The 26,209-nt window shown below is 42.6% G+C and overlaps 2 protein-coding genes across 14 annotated transcripts in view; both read left to right on the top strand.

Annotated features, from left to right (window-relative positions):
* Nucleotides 1–26,209, top strand: part of TOGARAM1 (TOG array regulator of axonemal microtubules 1) — an 85,376-nt gene that overhangs the window by 2,331 nt on the left and 56,836 nt on the right. For 12 of the 13 annotated variants that reach the window (XR_012159626.1, XR_012159627.1, XR_012159628.1 and 9 more), the window contains exons 2-4: nt 18,263–18,419; nt 20,044–20,178; nt 21,431–21,721. Coding sequence is in view for 10 of the 13 variants with exons in the window: in XM_073350259.1 (XP_073206360.1) it covers nt 18,263–18,419; nt 20,044–20,178; nt 21,431–21,721 (583 nt within the window). In the remaining 3 variants the exon portion in view is untranslated. The remainder of the gene's footprint in view (nt 1–18,262; nt 18,420–20,043; nt 20,179–21,430; nt 21,722–26,209) is intronic. The other variant, XM_073350262.1, reaches the window with a different exon arrangement.
* Nucleotides 21,732–24,265, top strand: LOC140913568 (uncharacterized). The gene is made up of 2 exons (XM_073350292.1): nt 21,732–22,964; nt 23,628–24,265. The coding sequence occupies exons 1-2, from the start codon at nt 22,475–22,477 to the stop codon at nt 23,756–23,758; spliced, it is 621 nt and encodes a 206-aa protein (XP_073206393.1). The 5' UTR covers nt 21,732–22,474; the 3' UTR covers nt 23,759–24,265.

Raw genomic sequence — 26,209 nt, 5'->3', positions numbered from 1 at the left:
GCTTCTGGCTCTTTATACAGAGCTCTGGAGTGCTCTTATAGCCAATGCTTTCCTCAGTAGGCTCAACCACAGAATATTTAAATGTGTAGGTCATGTCAGTAGTTACCTGAGTTGCATTTGACCCTATGAGAGCCTGCATTGAGTAGAAAAGGTTTTAGGTCAGACATAGCTAATACACTCCCACTAATCATAGTCTAAATTTGACCACTTCTCCTTGTCAGACAAACCCTGAATGTGAGCTTATCATCCATAAATTAGTGACCTATCCAAGGTCATCTGAAGTCCCCTCTAGTTCTGCACTAGGCAGCCCTCCATTCTCATGATTTGCTGAATGTTCATGAAAAGTCTGCCTTTCTGCTAAAACTTCTTAAACAGGTTGTTTTGATTTTAGCATGGGTTGCTATCTAGAAAGCTAACTCATAATAAATGCTGGTTAGAAAATCAGTCTTACTGAAACAGTTTCCCCACTGAATATGTTTTCCATTTATAAGTTAATTTTCAGTCATGTAGCTATTCTAAGCTCTATATTTTGCTCATATGTTTCAGTACCTTGAGCTTTTCCCCTGAACTAATTTGCCCCACATAATGGATATAGAACCACTGAGAAATTGAAAAAGGGGGAGATTGATTATGCACAAGCACATTCCTTAATCAGTGTGTATATATTTGTGCTAATATCTGAAGTGATGAAACTTTCAGATTGGCAGTCCTGGGCACTACTGTCATATATTTATCCACAGAACAGATAGTCTAGGTAAGGGTTTCGATGCTGGCCTGCCATCTCTGCGGGTTAGAAGAGATTTCACTCAGTTCTTGTCCTCATTTCTGAGACTAACAATTATATTAATGCTAATTGTGTAGGTAATTGCTAATTGACAGTGTACTAATTGTAAACTGAATCGAGTTGTATACTATGGTATACATTAGTGTCACAAATCTTTCACTTTTTTTAACATTAGGAAACTTTTTATGAATATGGAACTTCAGAAATTACCTCTTGTTCACTGCTTGAAAAGACAATCCTCTCCGTGACATCACAACTGGTTGCTGTGAAATGGTTCCAATTTTTTTCAAGTGAATGTGCTTTCAAAAGTGGACATATTTGATGCCTGTAGATTGGGGAGAGACCTCAAAGGGGAGGTCCACTCACAAAAACAGTGGGCAAAAGTGGCCATATTGACAACACTTGAGACTAAAGGCCTCCATTTAACCACAGAATCAGTAAAGTATGGGCGGGAATGGTGTAAAATTTTCCCACACCACCCCATCAGTGTGCTTGTTTTGACCTGGAGAAACAGCCTCGGATGGTAATGAATTGTTCACTACAATTTCTTCTTCTACACAGAACTTGTGCAGGAAACCTTTAATTTTTAGCACAAACTTTCCTCTTATTTATCCCACCTTTCTCAATAATGTCATCTTGTACCATGCTAAATGCACTGTTTTCCTCTTGGTGTTGGCACACCTAAAATATGCGTAGACTAGAACTTGAAAAAGTATGTGTCAGATGAGGAACCTACAGCTGCACCAACAGTCTTTGCAGAACATAAGGTTTTATGTAAAACTCAATGGGCTGGATTGACAAAGAGGCTTAGGCTCAGTGTTGCAGTGCCTAATTTTAGGCACCCTTCTGCCAATGGACTCCTCAGCCCGGAGTTAGCTGCCCAGCTTCTCTGTATAATGCACGGGGGGGGGGGGGGGGTTAGGTGCCTAAGAATGGGATCAACAAAAGCTAGCAAGCTGAGTGGGGACTGAGCTGCCTAAGGTAGCCAATAGGAAATACTGGGGTGAGATGTGCCTAAGCTTGGTCTCTTAAAGGGACTTAGGGGCCTACCTCCATCTGGAATTCACATCTCCTGGAGTTACGTGCCTAAGACCTTTCTTGCTAGGGAGAAAAAAAAAAAAGACAGGTGATGCCCCCTTCTTCCATTTAGCACATTCACCCCAGCATTCAGATCACTCACCCAAGATGTGGGAGACTTGGATTCAAATACCCTCCACCCCCCCCGTCTGTTGTGGACAGGGATTTGAACCTGGATCTTTGGAGTGTCTTAACCACTAGCCTATGGATAGGCTTGGAAGGATTAGATTTTTATTGGTTATTGTAAATGTCAATTTCGTCGGACACACAGACTCATTAAAAAATATTTCTTTCAGTAATAACTGCGAGCACTTGAGTTTGATTTTAATTATATTTACTCTGTATATTTGGACATGTGATGTTGTCAGTTTGTTTTAATGGTTATAAAGCTGTAACTTTTTTTTAATCTCAATGTCTGCTGTCATTAAATAATTCTGACCCTTATAATTTCCCACAACAGTGAAAATGTAAATTGATAAACATAAAAAATGCTTAAGTCCCATGATTTTGCCCAAGTGAAAATTTCAATGGTACAAATAGAAATTATGCTTATAAAATATCAATATTTGTTGAAATTATTAAAAAAATTTCTGCCAAGCCTACCTATGGAATATTCTGGTGTGGGGAGGTCTCTGTCTCTCCTGCTGAAGCCATTTCACTTTTCATATATGTTCACTGATCCAGAGACAGAGTGAGGCTGACTCAGTAGCTAGCTGAGTGGTCAGGACCCTCACCTAGCCTGTGGGAGATCCACCTTCAATTCTCTGTTCCAGTGAGTATTTAAGTGTTTTACATGAAGTGGAATGGCTTCAACAGAAGAGATTGGGGGACCCACCCCAGCATATCTCATAGCCCAGTTGTTAGTGCACTCTCCAGACAGGTAGGTTCACATCCCAGCTCCAAATTGGACAAAGGGGGTATTTGAATCCAGGACTTCCATATCCTGGATGAGCACTCTCAATGCTGGGCTAAAGGTTATCAGGAGGCCACCTTTTCCTCCTCCAGTGCTGTCACTTTGTTTAGGTTTAGGGCCTGATCTGTTAGGTAGCTTCTGAGAATACCTTCTGCATTGGGCCCTGCAGGTGAAATAGAGGAATGCCTAGCTGGAGGATCCTGTCGGGGCTTGGGCGTGAGCGTGGCACGTGGGCATCAGGACTGAGGTCGCTTTGCGCGTGGCCAGTGGCAGATTTTTAGATGCCTAAAAGAAACATGGGTGCCTGGGGACTTCAGTACCTACAAGGGTTAGCTGGAAGCTGAGTGGGGGTTTTGAGGATCTGAATTTTGGGCTAAGTGGCAGTTGGGGCTAGATCCATAATGCGATTTAGGCATCCAAATTCTAGCCTTTGGGTTGCAAAATCCGAACATGATATTACATTGCTCTACATCTTCCATGAGCTTGCAGACAGCTCCATTACTCTTGCTGCTCAAGGCTTTGCCAAGGAGCCGTTCAGTGAAAATAAAGACTCTACTTGCCTTCACTACTGCTGTTCAGATTTCTGTGGTTAGTGTGACAGGATTATCTTCCGGAGTGAAGATGCAGCCTGTAGGACTGTATTTGAACTTCATTTTTGTTTTAAAAATGGAATGTTCTGTATCTCCTAAACTTTTCTCAGAGACACCCAGTCCCCTCTGGAAATGTTTTCTGTTCCTGTCTTTCCCCTACCTGTGACTTAGAACTGTCTGCCTCACTTTCATTTTATAGTCTGTCTATTCTTATGTTGTAGTTGTCTGTAAGGCAGAGTGATGACTTTGAGGTGTTTGAATTTGAAGATTTTGTCAGTCGCACTCTGCCTCTGGTAATCCCATGTGCCCCTTGTCCACTCTTACTTGAAGGGTGGCTGAATAACCAGAAAATTCCTTAATCATAACCTTTACATTAAAATGTAACTCTTCCCCACGTAACATTGTACCCATACACTGCTAAGTACTTGCCAGAATAAAAGTTAGCATCCAAATTCTGGTTATTCTGAAAAGTCTATTGCTAAACTAGATACACATAATCACAACATGCAAGCCAGATCTGCTTCATTTAGCCACTTTCTGAGTGAAGTGCTGGGTACAGTTCAACCACTAGTATAGAAAGTGTCATATTGTTATCCACACAATTACAGAAACTGTGCTAGAATTGATAGAGCATGATGTCTTGTGTGTGTCTTGTAATGGTTTTGAAAAGGATTTGTCTCAGTCTTCACTAAAAGGCAAACAGTTTCCAACACTATTTGTGCGGGTTAAGGGGAGTATGTTGATATTTGTGAGATTTTGGAATTGTCGTCTGTGGAAAGTGCCCATTATTAAACTCTCACATCTCTACTAAGAACTGTATTAAATGGTTAACCGATAAGCCTGATGCTTATTGGTTTCTGTTAATGGTTAAACTCCGCCCCGTGTGTCCGGAGTCCCTCTGGGCCGCCAAAGTCCATCCTGGTTGCTGGTCCCTCACCCGAGGTCCTAGTTGCCACCCTGCTGCTGCCTGGCATCCTGTTGCACTCGTGGTTTGTCCTGGCTGCTGGGACCCCAGGCTCACTGGGATGCTGGGTAGCAGCAGAGCCACAGGCAAGGGGCCCAGAGCTCGGGTGCTGGGTAGCAGCAGAGACCCTGATGTGGGGCTGGCAGCTGGGATCCCTGGGCGTGGGGGCAGCACAGGAGTCCTGCGTAAAACATGGGGGTGCTGCAGCACCCCCTGCGTGCCTAGTTCCCTGGGTAAACATTTAACCGTGTAACCAATAGAATTTTAATCGGTTACATGGTTACTGTTTTTAAATGTTTTTTACATGCCTAGTACTTAGTAAAAAGAAAAGGAGTACTTGTGGCACCTTAGAGACTAACAAATTTATTAGAGCATAAGCTGTAGCTCTTTTTATGCATACAGACTAACATGGCTGCTACTTTGAAACCTAGTACTTAGTATGTTTTAATTGTTGAAACAAACTCCCAACTTGCCTGTTGACAAAAACTAGACAGACTTTCTCAGGATAGACCTAAAGCAAAATGTGAGTAGGCCCTGATTCTGGGAGTAGCAGTCTTCCTTGTCCACTATTAGACTAACTCAGCCCAGGCTTGTGTTTATAGTCATTAATCATACCCCTTCCCATCTAACCATTGCTTCACTTGGTGACAGAAGGTATCAATGTCTGATGCATTAGAAGTGTGCCATTCCTCTTTAAACTTGTCCTATAAATCCTTTGTATCTGAATACTCTTAAAGACAAAGTGTGGGCTGTATCAGTTTTCCTTTGGAATAGGTAAAGAATGTAGAATTTTATTTTTAACCTTATGTTTATTGTGAAGGGTAGCTGTGTACTCCCCACCCCTCTTCCTTGGAGTTCCAGTGCAAGACAATAACAAGCCTCCCCTTGAGGGAGAAGCCTAGAGAGAGAGAGGAGGGCAGGTCTTTAGAGGAGAGAGAACTAGGAAGACCACTCACTGAGAGAGCCATGAGCTCCTCTTTCCTGTTAGACTATGTAATGGTTACTTTTAGGAGCGGATCAGTACAGCCATGCTTAATTTCACTCAAACCTGATGGGTCTTAACCTCTTCATAACCACTGCCGTTAAAAAATGTTTCCTAATGTAGATGACAGGTTTCAGAGTAGCAGCCGTGTTAGTCTGTATTCGCAAAAAGAAAAGGAGTACTTGTGGCACCTTAGAGACTGACCAATTTATTTGAGCATGAGCTTTCGTGAGCTCACGAAAGCTCATGCTCAAATAAATTGGTTAGTCTCTAAGGTGCCACAAGTACTCGTTTTCTTTTTGCTAATGTAGATGGACCTTTACCTTTTGACACACTGCCAGTTTTGCTAGGCTGCTTTTAAGCATTGAGATATTAGGCTGCTTAGATAAACTAAGAATTCTGCTGCTCTAAACTGTTAATTTTATTGTTAGCTCATTTTCATATCCCAACCCCCTGTTCTTGTCTGAATTGCATTTTATCTGAAACCTAGGGCAGGGACTCTTTTTATTATTTGCTTTCTGGTACCTGATACAATGAGGTCCTAAATGCTTGGGGGGCGGGGGGGAGTTCATGTCCTTTGGGAAAATTCAGTTTTGATGGAAATACATGAACTCCATGCTTTTCAGTGAAGAGGCATGTGCTCATGCCATTGCTGAATTGACCATTTGTTTTCTGTACTTGGGGACATCGTCTGCTAACTGAAAAAGATGATCAGCTCTACTTCTTTATGATGTGACTCTCTGAAGACTTGGAAAACCAAAAAGAAAAAATGTTTGGATAAATCTTAATTCTTAGGTTTTGATTTTATAAAAAATAAAACTGCAAACTACAAAAATCATAGAAAAATATTTAGAGTGTCTGACCTCTGGTGTAACTATAATGTTTAACTATTAATGTGGAGACATTCCTTTGAGCTGAGCTCATTTAAAAATTAACTTTCGGAGCCATTTAGTAGCTGAAAACTTACGAAATCAGTTTAATGTTTAATATACATAGCTCTCTGGTGGTAAAGTTTTTAGGAGACATTACATCGTTTTTGGTGTTTACTAACCCCCAAGACTTGTATAGATTAGGATAAAAGTTGTGTTTCTGGAATGTGTAAACTAATGTGTTCTCAGGGTATGTCTGCTCTACAAATGCTACATTGACACAGCTGTAGGGCTGCAGTTGTACTGCTGTAGCATAGACACTTAGTGCAGCGACAGAATGGTTTTTTCTGTTTCTGAAGTAAACCTGCACATCTACAAGTGTTGGCAGCTAGGTCAACAGAAGAATTCTTTCATAGATGTGTCAGTGTCTACATTTGGCTTAGGTTGGCTTAACTACATCCCTCAGGGTGTGAAATTTCTCATAGCCCTGAGTGATGTAGCTAGGTCATTCGGCGTTTTAGGTGTAGACCAGGGCATGTTGTGTAGTCTGTGTTAAAGCGCTTGCCTGTGCACAAGTTGCCACAGTTTGACAAATCATTTTACTTAAACCAGTGCAGGTTTTCTTTGTGGACTACTTATATCACTTTAAAACTTTTGTTGGGTTCAACTTGTAGCTGTAAATATACAGATTCAAGCTAAATTCTTGTAAGTCAGGTTCAGACTGCTAAGAAGGGTAACATGAGTTACAACATTTAAACTAAATCAGTATAAAATTACACCTCTAATTACATGAATACAAATTTGTGAGCAGCACAGGTCTAACACATTCGAAGCTGGCTGAGTTAAAGCCTACGGGGGAGCTTATTGCCCTGTCTACATTACTCTACAAACATACTAGTTAGAATATGTTTGCTAACACTCTAACAGCATCTTTTATCCAAGCCCTGTACCAGGCTGAGTGCAGCAGCACACTTGGTGTTAGAAGCAGGGTCTGGAAGGGAAATTTACCCTACTGCCCTTTAAGATAACAAAACCACCTGCTCTGTCTTTGTGTGACATTACTGTATAGGGGAGCCATCTGCGCTTTTGTCAACTTAGTTTTGATTGTTGCAAAGTGCCAAGCACACTTTTGGACTCTAGATAAGCTTAATATTCTATTACTATAGCTTCTTCTCTTTGGTACAGTACTGACCATGTTTTCAAGAACAAATACCTCTTCTAATCAGTTATTTCAAATATGCAGAGCCACACAGCATAGAACAATCAAGTAAAAAAGGAGAAACTCCGCCAAAATATTTTGGTTTTAAAGCTGCAAACGGTGTTAATTTATTTTTAGAATAACCAGGGATGTTGCCTATTTCTTGAAGATATCCAAGACCATATGCTGCTTTATTTAGGTGGATGCCATTAAAATATTTTACACCAAGAATATCACCTTGATCGATCGGTTCTTCAGCACTCATATAGATTGCTCCAGTCACAACACGTCTTCAATTCTTGTCTTATCCTGGCCTTCCTTCTCCATGTGTGACCATGCCTTTTCACGATAAAATCTTCCCATCTCTTTGGAGGTCGGCTGAGTGGTTGTTTCAGTTCCCCTGGGGACCACTCGTGGACAGCTGCAGTCCATTGATTGTCAGTGAGCCTAGCTATATGCCCATCGCATTTTACTGTACCTGCTTTCAACAACGACATCCTGCACTCCACTCATTGCTTCACTGGGGACTCTGTCGCAGATTGAAATCCCCAGAATTCTTTTTTCCATCGCTGTTTCTGTGACAGATAGTTGTTGCTCCTCTATCTTTGTCAGCACCATGTTTCGCTGATGTACAACATTTCCGGTAGTACTGTTGAGTTAGAGGTTGCCTTGTTGTTTTTTTTCCTTGGAGGACATCCTTGATAGAATTGAATACACACCAACCAGCTTGCTTTCTTCGTAAGAGTTGACCTTCCTGATCACGGCGCATGTTAATTTCTTGGCCCAAATAGACTTATTGTTCAGCTTCTTCTGTCTGTTCTCCCTTGACTATTACTTGGGCTTTTGGCAAGGCATCAGATCACACCCATTTCATTTTAGAGCAGATCATTTTCAGTACAACTTGGCTGCTTTTTGTGTCGAGGTCTTGCAGCATTTTCTATAGTTTGGAGTTTTCGGCAATCAACACAACATTGTCCGCAAAAAAGAAAAGGAGTACTTGTGGCACCTTAAGGACTAACATTTTTTTGAGCATAAGCTTTCGTGAGCTACAGCTCACTTCATTGGATGCATGCCGCGAATCTAAGGTGTTTTAACTGCTCTCTGTTGACTCTGATTCCACCCTTCCGGTTCATCTACCTCATTACCATTTTGAGGCAGGCTGTGAAGAGCAGGCAGGTTTTTGAAGGAATTTTCAGCATAATAGACCATATCTTCACTATAAGCCAGCTATTGGATCGCTCGAGGGAATACAAATTCCCTTTATGTATTGCCTTCATCGACTAAGAAAAAGCATTCGACAGAGTGGAGATCAATGCAGTGCTGAAAGCTCTTGCAGAGCAGGGCATTGACACAAACTACATGAGACTACTAAAGGAAGCAAACTCTGACTTCATGATGGATTAACTCTGACATTCTCCTTTGCATTCCAGCCAAAAAAGGCATGAAGCAAGGAGACACAGTTTCACCAAAACTCTTCACCAAGAATATAAAATATCTTAACTGCTGTAGAGCATTGTCAGCCACTCCATAGTTAAGGTTGCAATCCAGTTCCCATTGCAAGGCCTATAAATAGATTTTAAGGCCAGAAGGGACCGTTATGATCATCTGGTCTGGTCTCCTGCATAATACATACCAGAGAGCATTACCCAATAATTCTTGACTTAAGCCTATACATTCTGTTTGAGCTAGCCTAGAGTTCTGTTGTAGACCAATCCAGTCTTGGTTTAAAGGTTTGTCTTTCCTTGCCCTCCTCCTACAGCTCTCTTTTTCTCCTCTTCCTCCTTGTCTGTCAAATACAGAAGTTTGCTTTCCTTCTGTAACCCCTCCACTTGCCACAGTGGCCCCATCCTAACGCATTTCCTGATCACTCTCATGCCCACTGTCATCTCCTCCCTTATTAGTCTCCTTGTTCTTTCACTCTTCTGACTCTCTTCCTTCACAATACAAACAGGATTTAGTTTCTCCGATTTAAAAAATAAACCAAACCAAAAAACTACCTACCCGTGACCCAACTTGCTTCTCCAGCTACCGCCCCTTCATTTCAATGAATGAACTGTTTACAATTTTTCTCAACTTTGTCTTCTCCAATCTAGCTTCTGCCCCATGCATTTCACCGAAACCACTCTTGCCAAAGTTCAGAACCACACTCAACCTGCAGTTGTCTTTGGTACAGTCAACCATGCTCTTCTTGGAATCTTGACTTCCCTTAGCTTCTATGACTGTCCTGTCCTCTCTCCTTTTTCTAATTGCTCCTTCAGTGGATCTTCCTCATCTGCGCACCCCCACCCCCCAACTTTCTGTGGGGGCTCTGTTCTCCATCCTCTCCTTCGCCTGCTGCACTTTTTTCTCTACGTAATCCCATCAGCAAACACAAATTCGACTACAGTCAATAGGTTGATGTACATATCTCTCTACTCCAGACATGTCTCCTTCTGTCCAAACTAAAATCTTGGCCTATCTCTGAAGACATTTCATTGATGTCTAGCCATCAGCTTCTAATATACTGGCCAACATTGTTTCATTGTTTCCTTGTATTCGCCATCTGTCTGTGTCCATCTGTTGTCTCTGTCAGGGCAGGGATCGTCTTTTTGTTCTGTTTGTACAGTGCCTAGAACAATGGGGTTCTAGTCCATGACTTCAACTCCTAGGTGCTAAGATAATACAAATACTAAGTAAATGCTACCCCTGTTTAGAGGCTGAAAATTAGTAACATGCCTTTGGATCCATATGGACTTTTCCACCAAATTTCATGCATGGAATGAGTTGGAAATTTTTGAGTTGTAATTTCCTAAAAATCCCCAGTGGGGTGCTCTTGCCTTCAGTCTGAAAACTGTGTTTTGCTCATTCATAATTAAAGAGAGTTGGGGGAAGAAAGTAAAGCTGTGATGGGGGATGGGATCTGAGAGAAAGTATGTCCTGGGGGCCTGAAGCACTGTTGGAGGGATGGGCACGCCTCCAGAACCAATGTGCCTGGGGGAATCCATGAAGGATTACAGATGAGTTACATCCACCGATGAATTTTACCCATCTAGCAGGAAGCAGAAATTAACTGTCCTAAGCAAAAGTCCTGGCGTAATGGTGCAGTTGTCTTGGTGGAATAACTCTTTGGAGCAGGCATGGGGCTTCCTTAGAGCCAGAGGCAGCCCCAGTAGTGCAACTCAAATGTGTTCCTGGTCTTGGGGAATTAATGTTTGCATAGTGCACCTTTCAATAAAGGTGGGGAAGCTTTTGGGCATGAGAAGGAGCATTTAGATCAAGTATCACATGGCTCCTGAGGAATGTCAGAAATAGCCATTACGCATAGCCTCTGAATTAACTGCATTTCTACCAATACTCAAATGTTACTAAGTCTTGCAAACACAGCAAGGGTATTAAAAATCTGTCATTTAATAAAGCATTGGGCAGCTACTGACTTAATCTCTTCATCTCATTCCTGTCAAATTCCACTGTCTGTATAAAACAAGAAAATTCCACCACACAAAATATGGCAAGGGAGGACTTAAGGCTGGACCTGCCCATTCACCTTCTGTTTTCCATATCCTTCCTGAAAGTGAGACTTGAATTAACCAAAGTCACCATGCATAACCAGGAAATGTAGAAATGGTGACTTTCCAGACAGAACAACCACACAGCCTTAACAACCCCTGCAGGGATGTTCCGAGAAACTTGAATCATCACAGTACCTTATTCTTCCCTAGCAAAAGCTGGCACATTTTTCTTGCCCACTGCAATTCCAGATTAGGACTTCTGTTTATATAGTTTATCAAGACCTCCACTGTGATGTGCATAGCACTGTTTCTGGAGTAACTGCTACTGATTCATAAATCCCACTGACCCAAGTTGATCTGCTTTTCCTTGTTTCCAGTTGCACAGTCACGGTTAAAGAGGTTAACACTACATTATGGGATTTCCGGAAAATTAATTTTTGGTAGTTGTCACCTGAACTTTGCGCTTAAAGAATCTGTTGTGTGGGAGAACATGTATACTGAACCTTGCATAACATAAAGTTACTATAGCTTTTGCTCTGTAAAAGACAGAATGTGGAACACTTCACCCAGTTCTGAAAAGCAGCCGCCTTGAAGGCGGAAGACAACTGTCGAATAGTGTACAGCAACATTATTAGGGCGTTACCAAATTCTAGGTCCACTTTAGTCAGGTCCACTTTAGTCAATTTCACAGTCGTAGGATTTTAAAAATGGTAAATTTCATGATTTCAGCTATTTAAATCTGAAATTTCATGGTATAATTGTAGGGATCCTGACCCAAAAAAGAGTTGTGGGGTAATCACAAAGTTATTGTGTGTGTGTGTGTGGGGGGGGGGGGGGGGCATTGTGCGGTATTGCTACCCTTACTTCTGCGCTGCTGCTGGCGGCGGCACTGCCTTCAAAGCTGGAAAGTGGTGACTGCTGGCCAGGAGCCCAGCTCAGAAGGCAGAGCTGCTGCCAACAACAGTGCAGAAGTAAAGTGGCATGGTATGGTATTGCTCTGCTTGCTGCTGCCTGTAGAGCTGGGCCCTTAGTCAGCGTCCGCCACTCTCCGGCTGCCCAGCTTTGAAGGCAGCAATGCAGAAGTAAGGATGGCATGGCATGGTATTGCCACCCTTACTTCTGCACTGTTGCTGGCGGGGTGCTGCCTTCAGAGCTGGGTATCTGGCCAACAGCCGCTGCTCTCCTGCCACCCAGCTCTGAAGGCAGCGCAGAAGTAAGGGTGGTAATACTGTAACTCCCTAAAATAACCTTGCGACACCCCCTCCCCCCCTCGGCAATTCCCTTTTGGGTCAGTATCCGCAATTTGAGAAATGCTGGTCTTCCCCCCATGAAATCCGTATAGTATAGGGTAAAAGCATACACAAGATAAGATTTCATGGTCCATGACGCGTTTTTCGTGGCCATGAATTTGGTAGGGCCCTAAACATTATGCAGCAGTTCAGAAGAGAAGTATACATGAGACATATTTAATTTTCATGTAGCTTCATTGTTCATACATACAGTTGAAACTCTCCTCCGTTTCTGATTTTCTTAAGTTGGGGAATTCCTTGGGGGCTTGGTGATTGGGTCCTGTGAGGGCAGTAATGATGCACATCATCTGATGGCTGTTCAGTGTTCTCTGAAATTAGTTTTAGATATAAGCTTGTATTTTGTTCTGAGAAGAAAAAGCATCTGTGCACTAAAACCACCATCCTGGTTGCCATTTCTCAACAAAGAGAGCACAGATTAAATGGGAACGAGGGCCGAACTATCCCTATGATAATAAAACTTGTTCCTCTAGTCAGAGTTGAGGCATACAGATTGGACAATGTGAGTAAGGATATGGTTTTTCTCTGCTAGTTCTCCAGTTGTCAGTTTGACACTTTCACAGTCTGGTGGTTGAAAGGGGTTGCTAACCCTGTTAGTTTTCCTCATGGAGTATGGAACCCAGTATCCTTATGTGTAGGGCCCTGCAGATATCTACTTTATATCCACCGATATCTGCATCCATGGACCAGGTTTGTGGATTGCAGATGGATGCAGATCAAAATTTTATCTAGAGCTCTGCAAGTCTGCTGATATCTACTTTACTTTATCTGTGGGTACAGATAGCTGCAGATCATGTTTGAGGGTCAGATGTGGATGCAAATTTTTATCCGCGCAAGGCTCTACTTATGTGGTTGACACTACGAGTGGATGCCTTTGTGATTGGAGCTGAAGGCCTTGAGTTCTGTTCTTCAAGCTATGTCTTCTGTTTAGCTGGCAGCCATGGCAGCTCTAGGTTTATTGCTTGTCCTGTGCTGTACACTATTGTGCTTCCTATCTGAACTTCAAGCTCCAAAGTTGTTTAACAATTTTCAAAAGTAGTAAATTCATCCAGATAAGAGTCTGGTCTAGTAGTCTGAGCAGGGGACTGGGAACTAGGGCTCTGGAGTTCCAATCCCAGATTTGACTCAGACTCTTGGTAGCCTTGGGCAAATCACTTAGCCTCTCTGTATTAGTTTCCTCATTAGTCAAATATTGCTAATAGAAAAGTGTTGCAGATGAGCACTATATAATGCTGTGTGTTGTCATTATTATACATCATTATTGAGGGTTTCATGCCATTATTTTCAATAGTCCTGTAGCAAATTGAGATGTCTCTTACTTTTGTTTTTAATTCTGTTTGAATCAGTGGCTCCAAAAGACTTGTAGCAAGTTGTTTCCCCATAGACTTTCATTAGAAATGGATCTAGTCTTGGTGGAAGACTCAAGCATCTGGGCTTGTACAGACTAATCTTAGTGATATACATCTCAAACCAGATGATTATCTACAAGTTAAACAAAAGAGAAACTAATTCTTATAAATTATTTATAAAGCTTTCATTCCTGGGCAAAGATCTTAAGTCAGGTTTTAAGCTGTTGTGTTTTTTCAATGGACTGGTTTTAAGCCCCTGAATATGAAGATTTGGAATTGATCTATGGATTAACTTTTAAATATAGTTTGTGTGGCAGCAGTGCATAAAATTAAAATGAAATTTAGGCTTTTGGTGTTTTGGCTAATAAAGACAAAAGCAAATGTAGAAACCATTTCAGTTTCAGAACTGCTATGCTTGCATGTGTACACGTGGAATAGTATCACAAAAGCGAACAACCTTCCCCCATAAACCAGTTGAAAAAATTGTTTGTTCCATTTTAAACCAAAATAGCTAAGTGACTCTTTGGAATTTAGAGAGACTAGAATTCGCTGCCAACTTACCACATGCAGGCTGTAACGGATTTTTCATTTTGAGGAAAAGAAGCTTACTAGAGACAGCACAGTTTAAAATGGATAACTTAATAAACTTCAGAATTCAAACATTTTTTCCATTTCAGAGAGGTGTCATTTTTGTTTTTGTTGTTTTTGGCAGGGCTGTGGCTTTTTAAAGTGTGTTGCAGATATTCTTGAACTACAAAAACAGCCCTCAAGCTTTTGTTTAAACTTTTTAAATAACTTTTGATAGCATGCTATAGCTGCAGAAATTAAGCTGAACCGCTTCTTAGGACATTTTATGAAACATAATTAAATATTTTAACTTTAAAATTCAAGACATGCTCACAGTCACACTGTACATCTCATAATTACACCACTTCAGGTACAGTCATCCACTATGTGAAAAGATTATGGGCCAAATTAATAGATTCCAAGGCTAGAAGGGAACATTGTGATAATCTAGTCTGACCGCCTGTGTTACACAGGCCATAGAACTTCCTCAAAATAATTCCTAGTGCAGATCTGTTAGAAAAATCTGTCCTTTGCCATGTCTCTGAACCCCCCTTGCCTTCAGTAGAGTTGTATGTGTCCAAATGAGGACAAAACGTGTCCTTGTGTATGCTGGCCAAGATGGTCTAACTTTCAACCTGTCAAATTATTACAGCAGTAGTACTTGCAACATAACACATTTAATAATCTTTACCATTGGCCACTGTCTTGTGGTTTACACTGCATCTTTTGTTGTTCAGTTGTAGTAAGGTTTTACAGCTTATATAGTTAGGTATTCAGTAGATCAGTTTCTCCATGTAAAAGTTTTAGATAGTGACCATTGCAGTATTTGGTTGCAGGTCTCTATTTTGAGCTTCATTTTGAGCTCATTTATCCAGTCAAAGTGATGTGCCTTTTAAGATTTTATTAGGCAGTGTCTGTTATAATGTATACTCTAGGCTGTAAATTGCAGAGAAGTTGAATTATCAGACTAATTGAAATTCCATGTGTTCACTATGACTTTTTGAAAAAATTTGAGTTGAGATTCCTGCTTTCAGAATTCAAACCCAAGGGTAAACTGATACTTGCAGTGAAATTAAAAGTCAAGATGTTCCTAAAGTGAACTTATTGCTTGAGAAAGGTGCTGGCTTGTTGGACTTGGAGAATGAAGTCCTCCATCCAAAAAACTTTGAATAGAGTGCTTTCTGATGGTACCTACCCCTCTAATAAATATCTCATCCCGAACAGTGCTGTGAACTTCAGGGCTGAGTGAATAATTTAGTCTCTATATTCGCACATCTCAGCAGATAAGTCAAAGGTGCCAGTTACAGTAGTTTTTGTGATACACATGTCCACTGGGAACTGGATTGAGACCACCTTATTCTCCATATAGACTGCCTTTTGATCACTACACTGTGTTGCCAACTTGTGATTTTATAGCAATTCTCATATTTAGTGTTTTCCTAAAGCCCCCACTCCTGAAATTACACGAGAATCTCATACTTTGTTAAAAAAAATTAATCTAGTCCAGGGGTAGCCAACCTGAGCCTGAGAAGGAGCCAGAATTTACCAATGAACATTGCCAAAGAGCCACAGTAATATGTCAGCAACCCCCGACCTGCTACCTCCCTCCAGCACCTCATGCCTACCAGCAGCCCCGCCAGTCAGCACCTCCCTCTCCCTCCCTATGCCTCCTGCCCGCCGCAATCAGCTGTTTTGCAGTGTGCAGGAGGATCTGTTGGGGAGAGGAGAGGAGTTGAGGGCATGGCAGGCTCGAGGGGAGGGGCAGGAGTCTTGTGGGAAGGGGTGGAGTGGTGGCAGGACCCGGGGTTGAGCAGTGAGCACCCCACAGCACATTGGAAAGTTAGCATCTGTAGCTCCAGCCTCGGAGTCCGCGCCTATGCAAACAGCTGCATGTTAACCTCTGAAGAGCCGCATGTGGCTCCGGAGCCACAGGTTGGCCACCCCTGATCTAGTCCTTATGCTTGCAGAGGAAACCTTGAAAATATGATCCTTAGAGGCTCAACTTTAGATTGTAGGGGTTCATGATTGTGTGCGTGTGGTGCTCTGATTTATGATTTATAACACTTTTGGATTGGCAATATTGCAACCAGTGTGTGCTGCATTCAGGCCAGCAAAAGGCTCCATATCCCATTTATCAATCCCTTGAGCCTTCTAGTCCTCCAGTAAACGATTATCTGAGATTTCTTCTGTTTAGCCAGGACTCTTGGAAAGCAGGATTTGAAACATCAGTATTAAAAATAAATAAATAAAAGTGGGGAATTACATCTGGATCCCTACTCTCTGATTTTCTGTGTAATTTTAAAATAAAATTTAAATTCTAAAACAGATTGAAAAAAGAACAGGAGTACTTGTGGCACCTTAAAGACTAACAAATTTATCTGAGCATAAGCTTTCGTGGGCTATAACCTACTTCATCGAATGCATGCAGTGGAAAATACAGTAGGACGATTTTATAAACACAGAGAATATGAAACAATGGGGGGTGTGATACATGCTATAACAAGAGTGATCAGTTAAGGTGAGCTATTACCAGCAGGAGAGGGAAAAAAAAAACCTCTTGTAGTGATAATCAAGATGGGCCATTTTCAGCAGTTGACAAGAACGTGTGAGGAACAGTATGCGGGGGGGAAATAAACATGGGGAAATAGTTTTACTTTGTGTAATGACACATCCACTCCCAGTCTTTATTCAAGCATAATTTAATGGTGTCTAGTTTGCAAATTAATTCCAATTCAGCAGTCTCTCTTTGGAGTCTGTTTCTGAAGTTTTTGTTGTTGTAATATTGCAACTTTTAGGTCTGTAATCGAGTGACCAGGGAGATTGAAGTGTTCTCTGACTGGTTTGTGAATGGTATAATTCTTAGCATCAGATTTGTCCATTTATTCTTTTACATAGAGACTGTCCAGTTTGGCCAGTGTACATGGCAGAGGGTCATTGCTGGCACATGATGGCATATATCACATTGGTAGATATACAGGTGAACGAGCCTCTGATGGTGTGGCTGATGTGATTAGGATCTTAACTGATCACTCTCGTTATAGTGTGTATGATAACACCCATTGTTTCTTGTTCTCTGTGTATATAAAATCGCCCTCCTGTATTTTCCACTGCATGCATCCAATGAAGTGGGCTGTAGCACACGAAAGCTTATGCTCAAATAAATTTGTTAGTCTCTAGGGTGCCACAGGTACTCCTGTTCTTTTTGTGGAGACAGACTAACACGGCTGCTACTCTGAAACAAATTGAAGTACCTTTACTTGCATAAAAGATTTTATTCCTGCTTCATCCCTGCTTTTATACTGATGAATCATCTTATCTGGATAACTTCAGAAAAGCTTATCTTAAATGTAAGGTAATTGGAAAAATGACATTTGCAAGTTTCAGAATGAGAGAAATCAGCTGTGACTTTGAGTCCGATTCTGTGGTGCGCCTCTTAGAGGTGTGCACAGAGATTCTGGATTGGCTAGAGGCTGGTGCAGCCCGTGGTGTAAATTAGAGCATCCCAAAGCTTGCTGTTATATGACAGCTTCCTGACTGCTCTCTCTGAGCTGTCTCAGAGCCCAGAATTTTCAAGTGTCAGTATGTTGTGGAGGCATCCCTTCCCTTCTCTTCCCCGGCATGCACAATTATACTGCTTTCACTGGGGCTTGTGAGGGTAGTGGTTTATGCCAGCCTTATGTTGTTCCTGTGGGTCCTGTTCACCACCAGAGTGGCATATAAGGTCAGAGCAGAGGTGATCGTCTTTTTTTTTTTTTTCCCCCTTTTCATTCAGCATAGCTAGTTCTTGAATGTACACATTATGGGCCAGATGAATTTCCGTGGGTACAGGAAGTTGTAAATTGCATGCAAACACTGTTCCACAGTTGTACATTGAGAGTATCCAGGGTAAGATTCTGATTCCTGTCCTGTCCTGCCCCCTTTGTGAACTGCAGCAGTGGCTGCTGGTTTCAGTGCTGTTCGCCTCCATCTGACACCACAGTTTCTAGTAAAATACGTCCTCTGTGTCTAGCTTGGCAATGGTGCAGATCCTAAATGAAGACAGTTATTATTTGAGGGTGGCTTCTAAATGTCGTGTTACAGTAATTCATTATGGATTCCACTGTTTATAAAGAAAAAAATTGGGCACATTATTAATATGAATAAATGTTTCTTTACATTTTCCGTTTTCTTACAGTTCTGTCCATACAATGATTTCCTTCATTCTCCAAAATTAAGATCTTCTCAAGGAATGCCAGTCAGTGATGATTTATTTTTTAGCAGAAAAAAAGCTTCAAGGAATTTATTTCAGAATAGTCTAGATCTTAACTCTGAGCATTCTCCTGTTTGTCCTGGTAAGTATCATTGTAGATAATTGTGTTTAAATAAGCAGAAGATCTGTTAGTGATCAGGTACATTTAGGAAAACTTGGTAAGACATCTGTGCTCATTTACAGCATTCTGAGAATTTTTAATCATTTGGTGATTTTTGTTTTTTTAAACAGGAAGGCTCCAGTATTGAGTAAATAAAAGCAGAGTTATTTCCTCAGCTGCAATAAATTGGCATAGCTGTATTGAAATCATGGGCACTGTGCTGATTTACAAGAACTACAATCAGATTCTTAATCCTGGTCTACACAGAAATTTGCACTGGTTTATCTAAATTTATTTAACATCACACCTTTTGTTGAATCAGTTTAGCTTTTGTGTGTACGCATGCCCTTAGTTTCAAAGTATGCAATTTAATTTGGCCATTTAAGAAATGATTAATAGGAAATAGTTCAGTCTTTTAACAGCTAAAATGAATGACACAATTTCAGGGTGACCTTGAGTCAAGACCTTCCTCCTGATTTTAAAATGTAGAAAAAATGCTGTATCACAATTTCTATGTAGATCAGCAAGGAAACAGTTTTGACCAGAGTTCTTGTGCATTGTGTAAAATACAGTTCAAACTTCAGATTGAATAGTAAATGGAAGAGCAATGGAACAGTTTGAGGAAAATAGTGATTTATTGCCATGGAAACTGTTCTAGCAAAGACCCTATTGAATAGTAACCTTAATAAACAGAGCACTGAACTATAAATTTGGCAACATGCCGCAATGGCTACATTTATATAATGTATCCTTTTCAGAAATATGTTTTTGTCAGTAGTGAAATGGTTTTCTATTGCGTATGTTCACATTTTCCCTTTTCTGTTGTGTTTTTTAATAATTGGTCGGCGATAGACATAAAACTAGAAAGTGCCTGAATAGTTTTTGGTGGTGAAAAGTGACTTTTGAGAACGGTTTTGAAGAATGAGATTTTTTTTCCCCTTTTAAAATAATTGGGAACCTTTTTAAAGATCAATTCTATAAAAGATTGGGCATTCAGTGCAATGCTTAACTTACGATAGCTATCTTTTGTATTCTAATAGTGAAAAGGCACGTGGAGACACTGGGCAAGACCAAACTTGTTTCATTCCCTTTTCTTGGCAGTGCACTGTTTATATTCAGCCCCGGTTGGGAAGCATTGACATATTTGGAATTCCAAGCGTATTAACTATTCTGTTAAGAATGATGTCATTTTAAAGAAAAACTTCATATTTTTTTGTTTTTAAGGCATTTTTCTCCCCTTTATTTTTCCATATTCCAAGAAGAAATTACTTGTTTGGTTTTTGTTTCACCTACTACAAATCCCATTGTTGGTAATATGCCTTGGTAGAACCACAGGCTTCTTTGCATGAATGCCAGCCATTATTCTAGCTTATGTGCATGAAGAACATTATAAGGTTGCTTAGAAACTCATGAGTGCAGCACTGAAAACTTTCAAACTTTTCATTTAGGTTTTATTATCCAAATTAAAAAAGAGTTTTTACTCACTGTTAATATATTATTTTTATAACTATTCAAAAAGGGTTTTAAGTTTGTGTTTCAGTTTTAATTGTGTTTTTAAACTGCATATGGAGGTACTTGCTGATATTTTTTTTTTTCCTTTTGTAAGGTGTTGTGGGCTCTCATCAGCCACATATTTCAGGAAAATGTGGACAACTTGGATACTCACAGATACGTGGAAAGAGTGGTAGTGTGGGTTCTGATTTACAACTTTTAGGATTAAATAACCATCGGCAAGATAAAGGTACATGGACTATAATCGTACTCCACATTTGTGCACGCCCCTTTGAGAGCATTATGTTGTTGTCCTGTGTCAGGTCTCTTAGTAAATATTTTATTTTTAGGTGGATGAAATATGATCTGGCAATTTTCTGTGTTTAGTAAAAGAACATAGATGAGATGAAAAAACAAATAGCTTATAGTCAAAGTATAACCAAACACAAACATGGAAGTAGAATTTTTGAGACACCAGGTAGCTTGTACTAAACACATGAAATTAGATGGTATGAACAATTCATCTATTACAGTGGTTCCCAAACTTGTTCCGCCGCTTGTGCAGGGAAAGCCCCTGCCGGACCGGGCCAGATTGTTTACCTGCATGTCCGCAGGTTCGGCTGATTGCGGCTCCGAGTGGCTGCGGTTCGCTGCTCCAGGCCAGTGGGAGCTGCTGGAAGCGGCGCAGGCTGAGGATGTACTGGCCACCGCTTCCAGTAGCTCCCATTGGCCTGGAGCAAAGAACCGTGGCCAGTGGGAGCCGCGATCAGCTGAACCTGCCGACCCGTGGCAGGTAAACAAACTGGCCCCGCCCGGCAGGGGCTTTCCCTGGACAAGCAGCAGAACAAGTTTGGGAACCACTGCTCTATTAGCTTGCATCTCTCGCTCAAGTAAAGCTCTGACCTTCACTTATAATAGTTTGGGTAAATGTATTATTTTGCTACAAATTATTGCTGTAATAGTATACCCAACCAGAATTAAATGCCACTGTCTTCTTAATGGTATCCTATTGAATCTAGCATTTTGACTGTTTTAGACTGATACTTTAAAGATGGTGATTGTCATGGACTTGATTATCAACTGTGGGTTTGTCTACATGGAGAATAATTCTGGAATAGCTGTTAATGATCACCTCCAAGTGGGGATGCTCTTATTCCGGAATAAAAGTGCCTTTATTCTGAATTGGCTTAATCCATTTTGGGTAAACCAACTTGAAATAAAGCACTCTCTCTTTGGAATAAGAGCATTCACATGTGGCGTTATTCAGGAATAGTTAATCCACTTCAAATTCACACCCTACCTTATTCTGGATTAACTCTAATATGTAGACAAGTCCTTAACAAAATAATGCTTGATTCCTCCTAAAATTAGTTTTTTTCAGAGTATTTTAAAGCCTAATTGAAGGACAAGTTGGCTAGAAAGAGAAGTAAAATTAAAATGTTGTTGGTTGTTAAAGAGGTTAATTAGTATAAATAATATCTTTTCATTCCTTCTAATATCAGTTTGTGCCAGCCTAAATTTTACCAAGACCCAACGAACTTTTTGCAGTCCAGCAGAGCGTACTTTGTCCTTTCCAAGTTCTAACACAAGCCAAGGGGCCTTCATTCTTCCATCTTATCCACTCTCATCACCTAGAAACAGTCCAAAGCACACCTCCCCTCCTGCTGAATCTCCAAAGAAGTCTCAAGATCATGCTGTTAACTTTTCAAATTCCTGGCCTCTTAAAAGCTTTGAAGGGTTGTCCAAGCCCAGTCCTCAGAAGCTTCTCAATCAAAAGTCAGGAGACAATGCAGGTAAAAATATTGCAGAAAAATAAAAGTTTATGGTCACACTTTGAAAGTGGCCTTCAAAAAAGTGTACGCAAAACCTGCATCTGTGTGAATGCATTGGGAAATGTGCACTTATCCTGCGTGCGCCTGTAAAGCGGGTTTTGCATATGCACTGTTGTGGGCACATGGTCAAGACCCAGCTTTTGAAAATTCGGCTCTTTTGTTTATACATTTAAAAAAATATATTTGCAGTTAGATTAATCTGTTTTTGCTTTTATACTCTAGATAAGTGCACAAATATGTAATGTACTAGGCAAGAATTGTCTCAGTTGGAACACACTTAAGAGCTTGGCTACACTTGCGAGTTACAGTGCAGTAAAGGAGCCCCGGGTGCCCTAGCTCACTACCCATCCACACTGGCAAGGCACGTACAGCGCTCTGACTCTGCGGCTGGTCCCTCCTAGTACTCCAGCTCGGCAAGTGGAATAACGTTTTGTGTGCCCCCACTGGAGCGCCGCAGCGCCAGTGTGGACGCCTTGGTCATGCGCTCTGATCGGCATCCAGAAGTGTCCCACAATGCCTATTCTAGCCACTCTGGTCATCACTTTGAACTCTACTGCCCTGCCCTCAGGTGACCAACCATCAGACCCGCCCTTTAAATTCTCTAGGAATTTTGAAAATCCCCTTCCTGTTTGCTCAGCCAGGCGTGGAGTGCTCTTTGCAAATCTTTCTGGGTGACCATGCCTCCACGAGCCAGGCCATCCCCAGTATGGAGCAATGGCAAGGTGCTGGACCTCATTGTTTGTGGGGAGGAAGCTGTCCAGTCCCAGCTGTGCTCCAGCCATAGGAATGAAGATTCCTTCAGGCAGATATCAAGGGACATGCTGGAAAGGGGCCATGACCGAGACACTGCAGTTCAGGGTTAAAGTGAAGGAGCTGCGGAATGCCTACTGCAAAGCCCTCGAGGCAAACAACCGCTCCGGTGCTGCCCCTGCGAACTGCCGTTTCTGTAAAAAGCTGGATGCGATACTTGGGACTGACCTCACCTCCACTCCGAGTACCACCATGGACACTTCAGAGCCCAGTTCAACAAGGCGGGAAGAGGAGGAAGAGCAGCAGCAAAGCGGGAGCGAGGGTGCTGAGGCGGAGGAAGACACCCCGGAATCCCTAGATGCATGCAGCCAGGAGCTGTTCTCAAGCCAGGAGGAAGGTAGCCAGTTGCGGCGGCCGGTGCTTGGGGAAGGACAAACACCAGAGGAGGTTCCCGGTAAGCAGCTTTTATTTTGGGAAGGAAGTTACTTGGTGTGGGCTCTTGGGGTGAGGAGAGTGTGGACTGCATGCATGCCTAGATGCGGAATAGGGCATTAATGTGCTCTTTTACATCGTGGTAATTGGCCTCAGTGATCTCTTCAAAGGTCTCATCCAGAACTTGGGCAATGTGCTTGCACAGGTTTCTCAGGAGAGCCACCGTGTTCCTTGTCCCAGTAAGGCTAACTTGTCCATGCCACTGTGCCGTGAGGGGCGTGGGGACCATTGCTGCACACAGGCAACCTGCATATGGGCCAGGGCGGAAGCTGCATTGCAGTAGAAGACCCTCCTTTGCTTCCCAGGTCACCCTCAGCAGCGAGATCTTCCAGGATGAACTCCTGTGGAAAATGTGGGGATAGTGTTCAGTATAGGGGGCCCCCTGCCACTGTTGGCTCTCCCTAAGGCACGGAAACCCAGAGGACAGTACAGCTGTGAAACAATCAGTCACGCTTGACCCTGTGCTTACTCACCATTTTTGGGCTCCTGTGGGTTGTGTGCGCTCGCTTTGGGACGGGCAAATTATGCTCTTGTGTAGACTGTGCTTGCCCTTAAGTACGGGGGAATCGTTGCTCTGTCTGGTGTGAACAATGCTGCCTCTAAGTGTTGCATTTTGCCTTTACAGATGAAACCTTGAGATCTCAGCTGTCCGTGTTACCACTGGCTGAAAGACTCCAAAGAATCAGAAAGAGGCCACGTAGAAGCAAGGAAGACGTGTTGCATGAACTAATGCAGCGTTCAAGTAATGAAAATTGAAAAGTGCAGGAGTGGTGGGACAGTGCAAGGAGGATCCGCCAGCAGGATGAGGAGCTCTGGCAGCAAAGCACGGATCAGCTGATAAGCATCATGGCACACCAAGCGGACTCGACCCAGGCACTCGTAGCCATCCAGGCATAGCACTACCGTGCCCCTCCCCCCCCGCCGCCGCCGCCCTTGTCCCAAAACTTTCCCTTGTGCCCCAATGTCACCTCTAACCCACTTTCCCCAACATCTGGGTTCTTATCGCCACCACCTGCCTCCAACAGCTGTAGCTTCACCACCCAGCCCTGAAAACTATGATCCTTACCCACTGCACTCAACCCCCATCACCATGCAGTATAGCCATCTTGAAGTGCAGCACAGCAATCCAGACAGGAAGGCTGAGTATGATAACAGGACATACGCAAATCTGTGATTTTTACGGTTCCCCACCCCACCCACTTGCCCTTTCTGTTTCCCAAGTAGTTGTTTCTTTTCAATAAATGGATTTTTTGGCTTTGAAAACATTCTTTATTATTGCATAAAGTAAAAGATACCTTAGCCCAGGAAAGAAACAGGCACTGCAAGTCAGTGTAGCAAACACAGATTCCTACTAACATTGGAACCACTACACTTCACTCTCATGCAGGGCACTAGACATTACTGGTCACTTTCAGCCTCAAATTGCTCCATCAAGGCATCCCTAACCCTTGCAGCCCTGCTCTGGGCCCCTGTAATAGCCCTGCTCTCTGGCTCTTCAAATTCAGCCTCCAGATGTTGAACCTCTGAGTTCCATGCCTGAGTGAATCATTCACCCTTCCCTTCACAAATGTTATGGAGATACAGCACATGGATATAACCGCAGGGATGCTGTCGTCGGCCAGGTCCAGCTTCCCATACCATGAGCGCCAGCGGTCCTTTAAACGGCCAGAAGCACACTCCACAGTCATTCTGTGCCGGCTCAGCCTGTTTGACTGCTCCTTGCTGCTGTCAAGGCTCCCTGTGTAGGGTTTCATGAGCCACGGCATTAAAGGGTAAGCAGGGTCTCCAAGGATCACAGTGGGCATTTTGACTTCCCCTACGGTGATCTTCTGGTCTGGGGAAAAAAGTCCTGGCTTGCAGCTCCCTGAACAGGCCAGTGTTCCGAAAGATGCGTGCATCATGCACCTTTCTGGGCCAGCCTGTGTTAGTCAATGAAATGCCCACGGTGATCCACAAGCGCCTGGAGAACCATGAAGAAATACCCCTTCCGATTAACATACTCGGAGGTGAGGTGGGCTGGTGCCAGAATTGGAATATGCATACCATCTATCGCCCCTCTGCAGTTAGGGAAACCCATTTGTGCAAAGCCAGCCACAAAGTCATGCACGTTACCCAGAGTCACTGTTCTTCTGAGCAGGATGCGCTTAATGGCCCTGCAAACTTGCATCAATATGATTCCAACGGTCGACTTCCCCATTCCAAACTGGTTAGTGACCGATCAGTAGCTGTCTGGAGTTGCCAGCTTCCAGATTGCAATAGCCACCCGCTTCTCCACTGGCAGGGCAGCTCTCAATCTCGTGTCCTTGTGCTACAGGATGGGGGCGGGCTCCTCACACAGTCCCATGAAAGTGGCTTTTCTCATCTGAAAGTTCTGCAGCCACTGCTTGTCATCGCAGGCTTGCATGACGATGTGATCCCACCACTCAGTGCTTTTTTCCTGAGCCCAAAAGCAGCATTCCATGGTGGTGAGCATGTCCGTGAATGCCCCAAACAAACTTGCGTCATATGAGTTACTCGAGTCGATATCGTTGGAGTCCTCACTGTCACTTTGGATCATAAGGAATAACTTGATTGCCAAACGTGACATGCTGGCGAAACTCGTCAGCGTACTCCTCAGCAGTTCGGGCTCCATTCCCGCAGGCCGACAGGGAAGACAGAGTGCGCAGTACAAAAAATTTTGAAAGATGGCGCCAAATGTGGACGGAAGCACAGGGATCGCTGGGATGCGAACTGATGTATCACGGGGCTTTGGGACAGGACCCAGAATGCCCTGCCCTCCCACCCCCTTTCCACAAGCCACAGCGCCAGAATGGGAAGAGGTGCTCTGTGGGATAGATGCCCATAATGCACCACTCCCAATACTGCTGTAAGTGCCGTAAATGTGGCCACACCCGTGCGCTTGTTCCTGTCAGTGTGGACAGAAGCAGTGCTTTCCCTACTGCTCTCTCCGAAAGCGAGTTTAACTCAAAGCTCTCTACATCTGCAAGTGTAGCCATGCCCTAGTGTACCATCTGTCTTCTGATTAAAAGAAGATAGCACTTGTAAAGAAAAACAATCTAAAAGACTTAAATGCAATAAAATACCTTCATGAATGAATATACAAGAAAATGATACTCATTGCGTTTTGCCTTTTTTCCCTTTTAACCTTTATTTGGAAACTTCTGTATTAAATGACCAGTCCTCACAGTTTCACACCTATTTAAAATC

This window comes from Lepidochelys kempii, chromosome 6 (assembly GCF_965140265.1).
Source record: "Lepidochelys kempii isolate rLepKem1 chromosome 6, rLepKem1.hap2, whole genome shotgun sequence".
Taxonomy (NCBI): Eukaryota; Metazoa; Chordata; order Testudines; family Cheloniidae; genus Lepidochelys; species Lepidochelys kempii.
This window is presented reverse-complemented; position numbering and strand designations above follow the sequence as displayed.

Coding starts and splice junctions, on each gene's coding strand:
- LOC140913568 (XM_073350292.1), top strand. CDS start 22,475: ATGGCAAGGTGCTGGACCTCATTGTTTGTGGGGAGGAAGCTGTCCAGT. Junction 22,965..23,627: donor AACACCAGAGGAGGTTCCCG/GTAAGCAGCTTT, acceptor TTGCCTTTACAG/ATGAAACCTTGAGATCTCAG.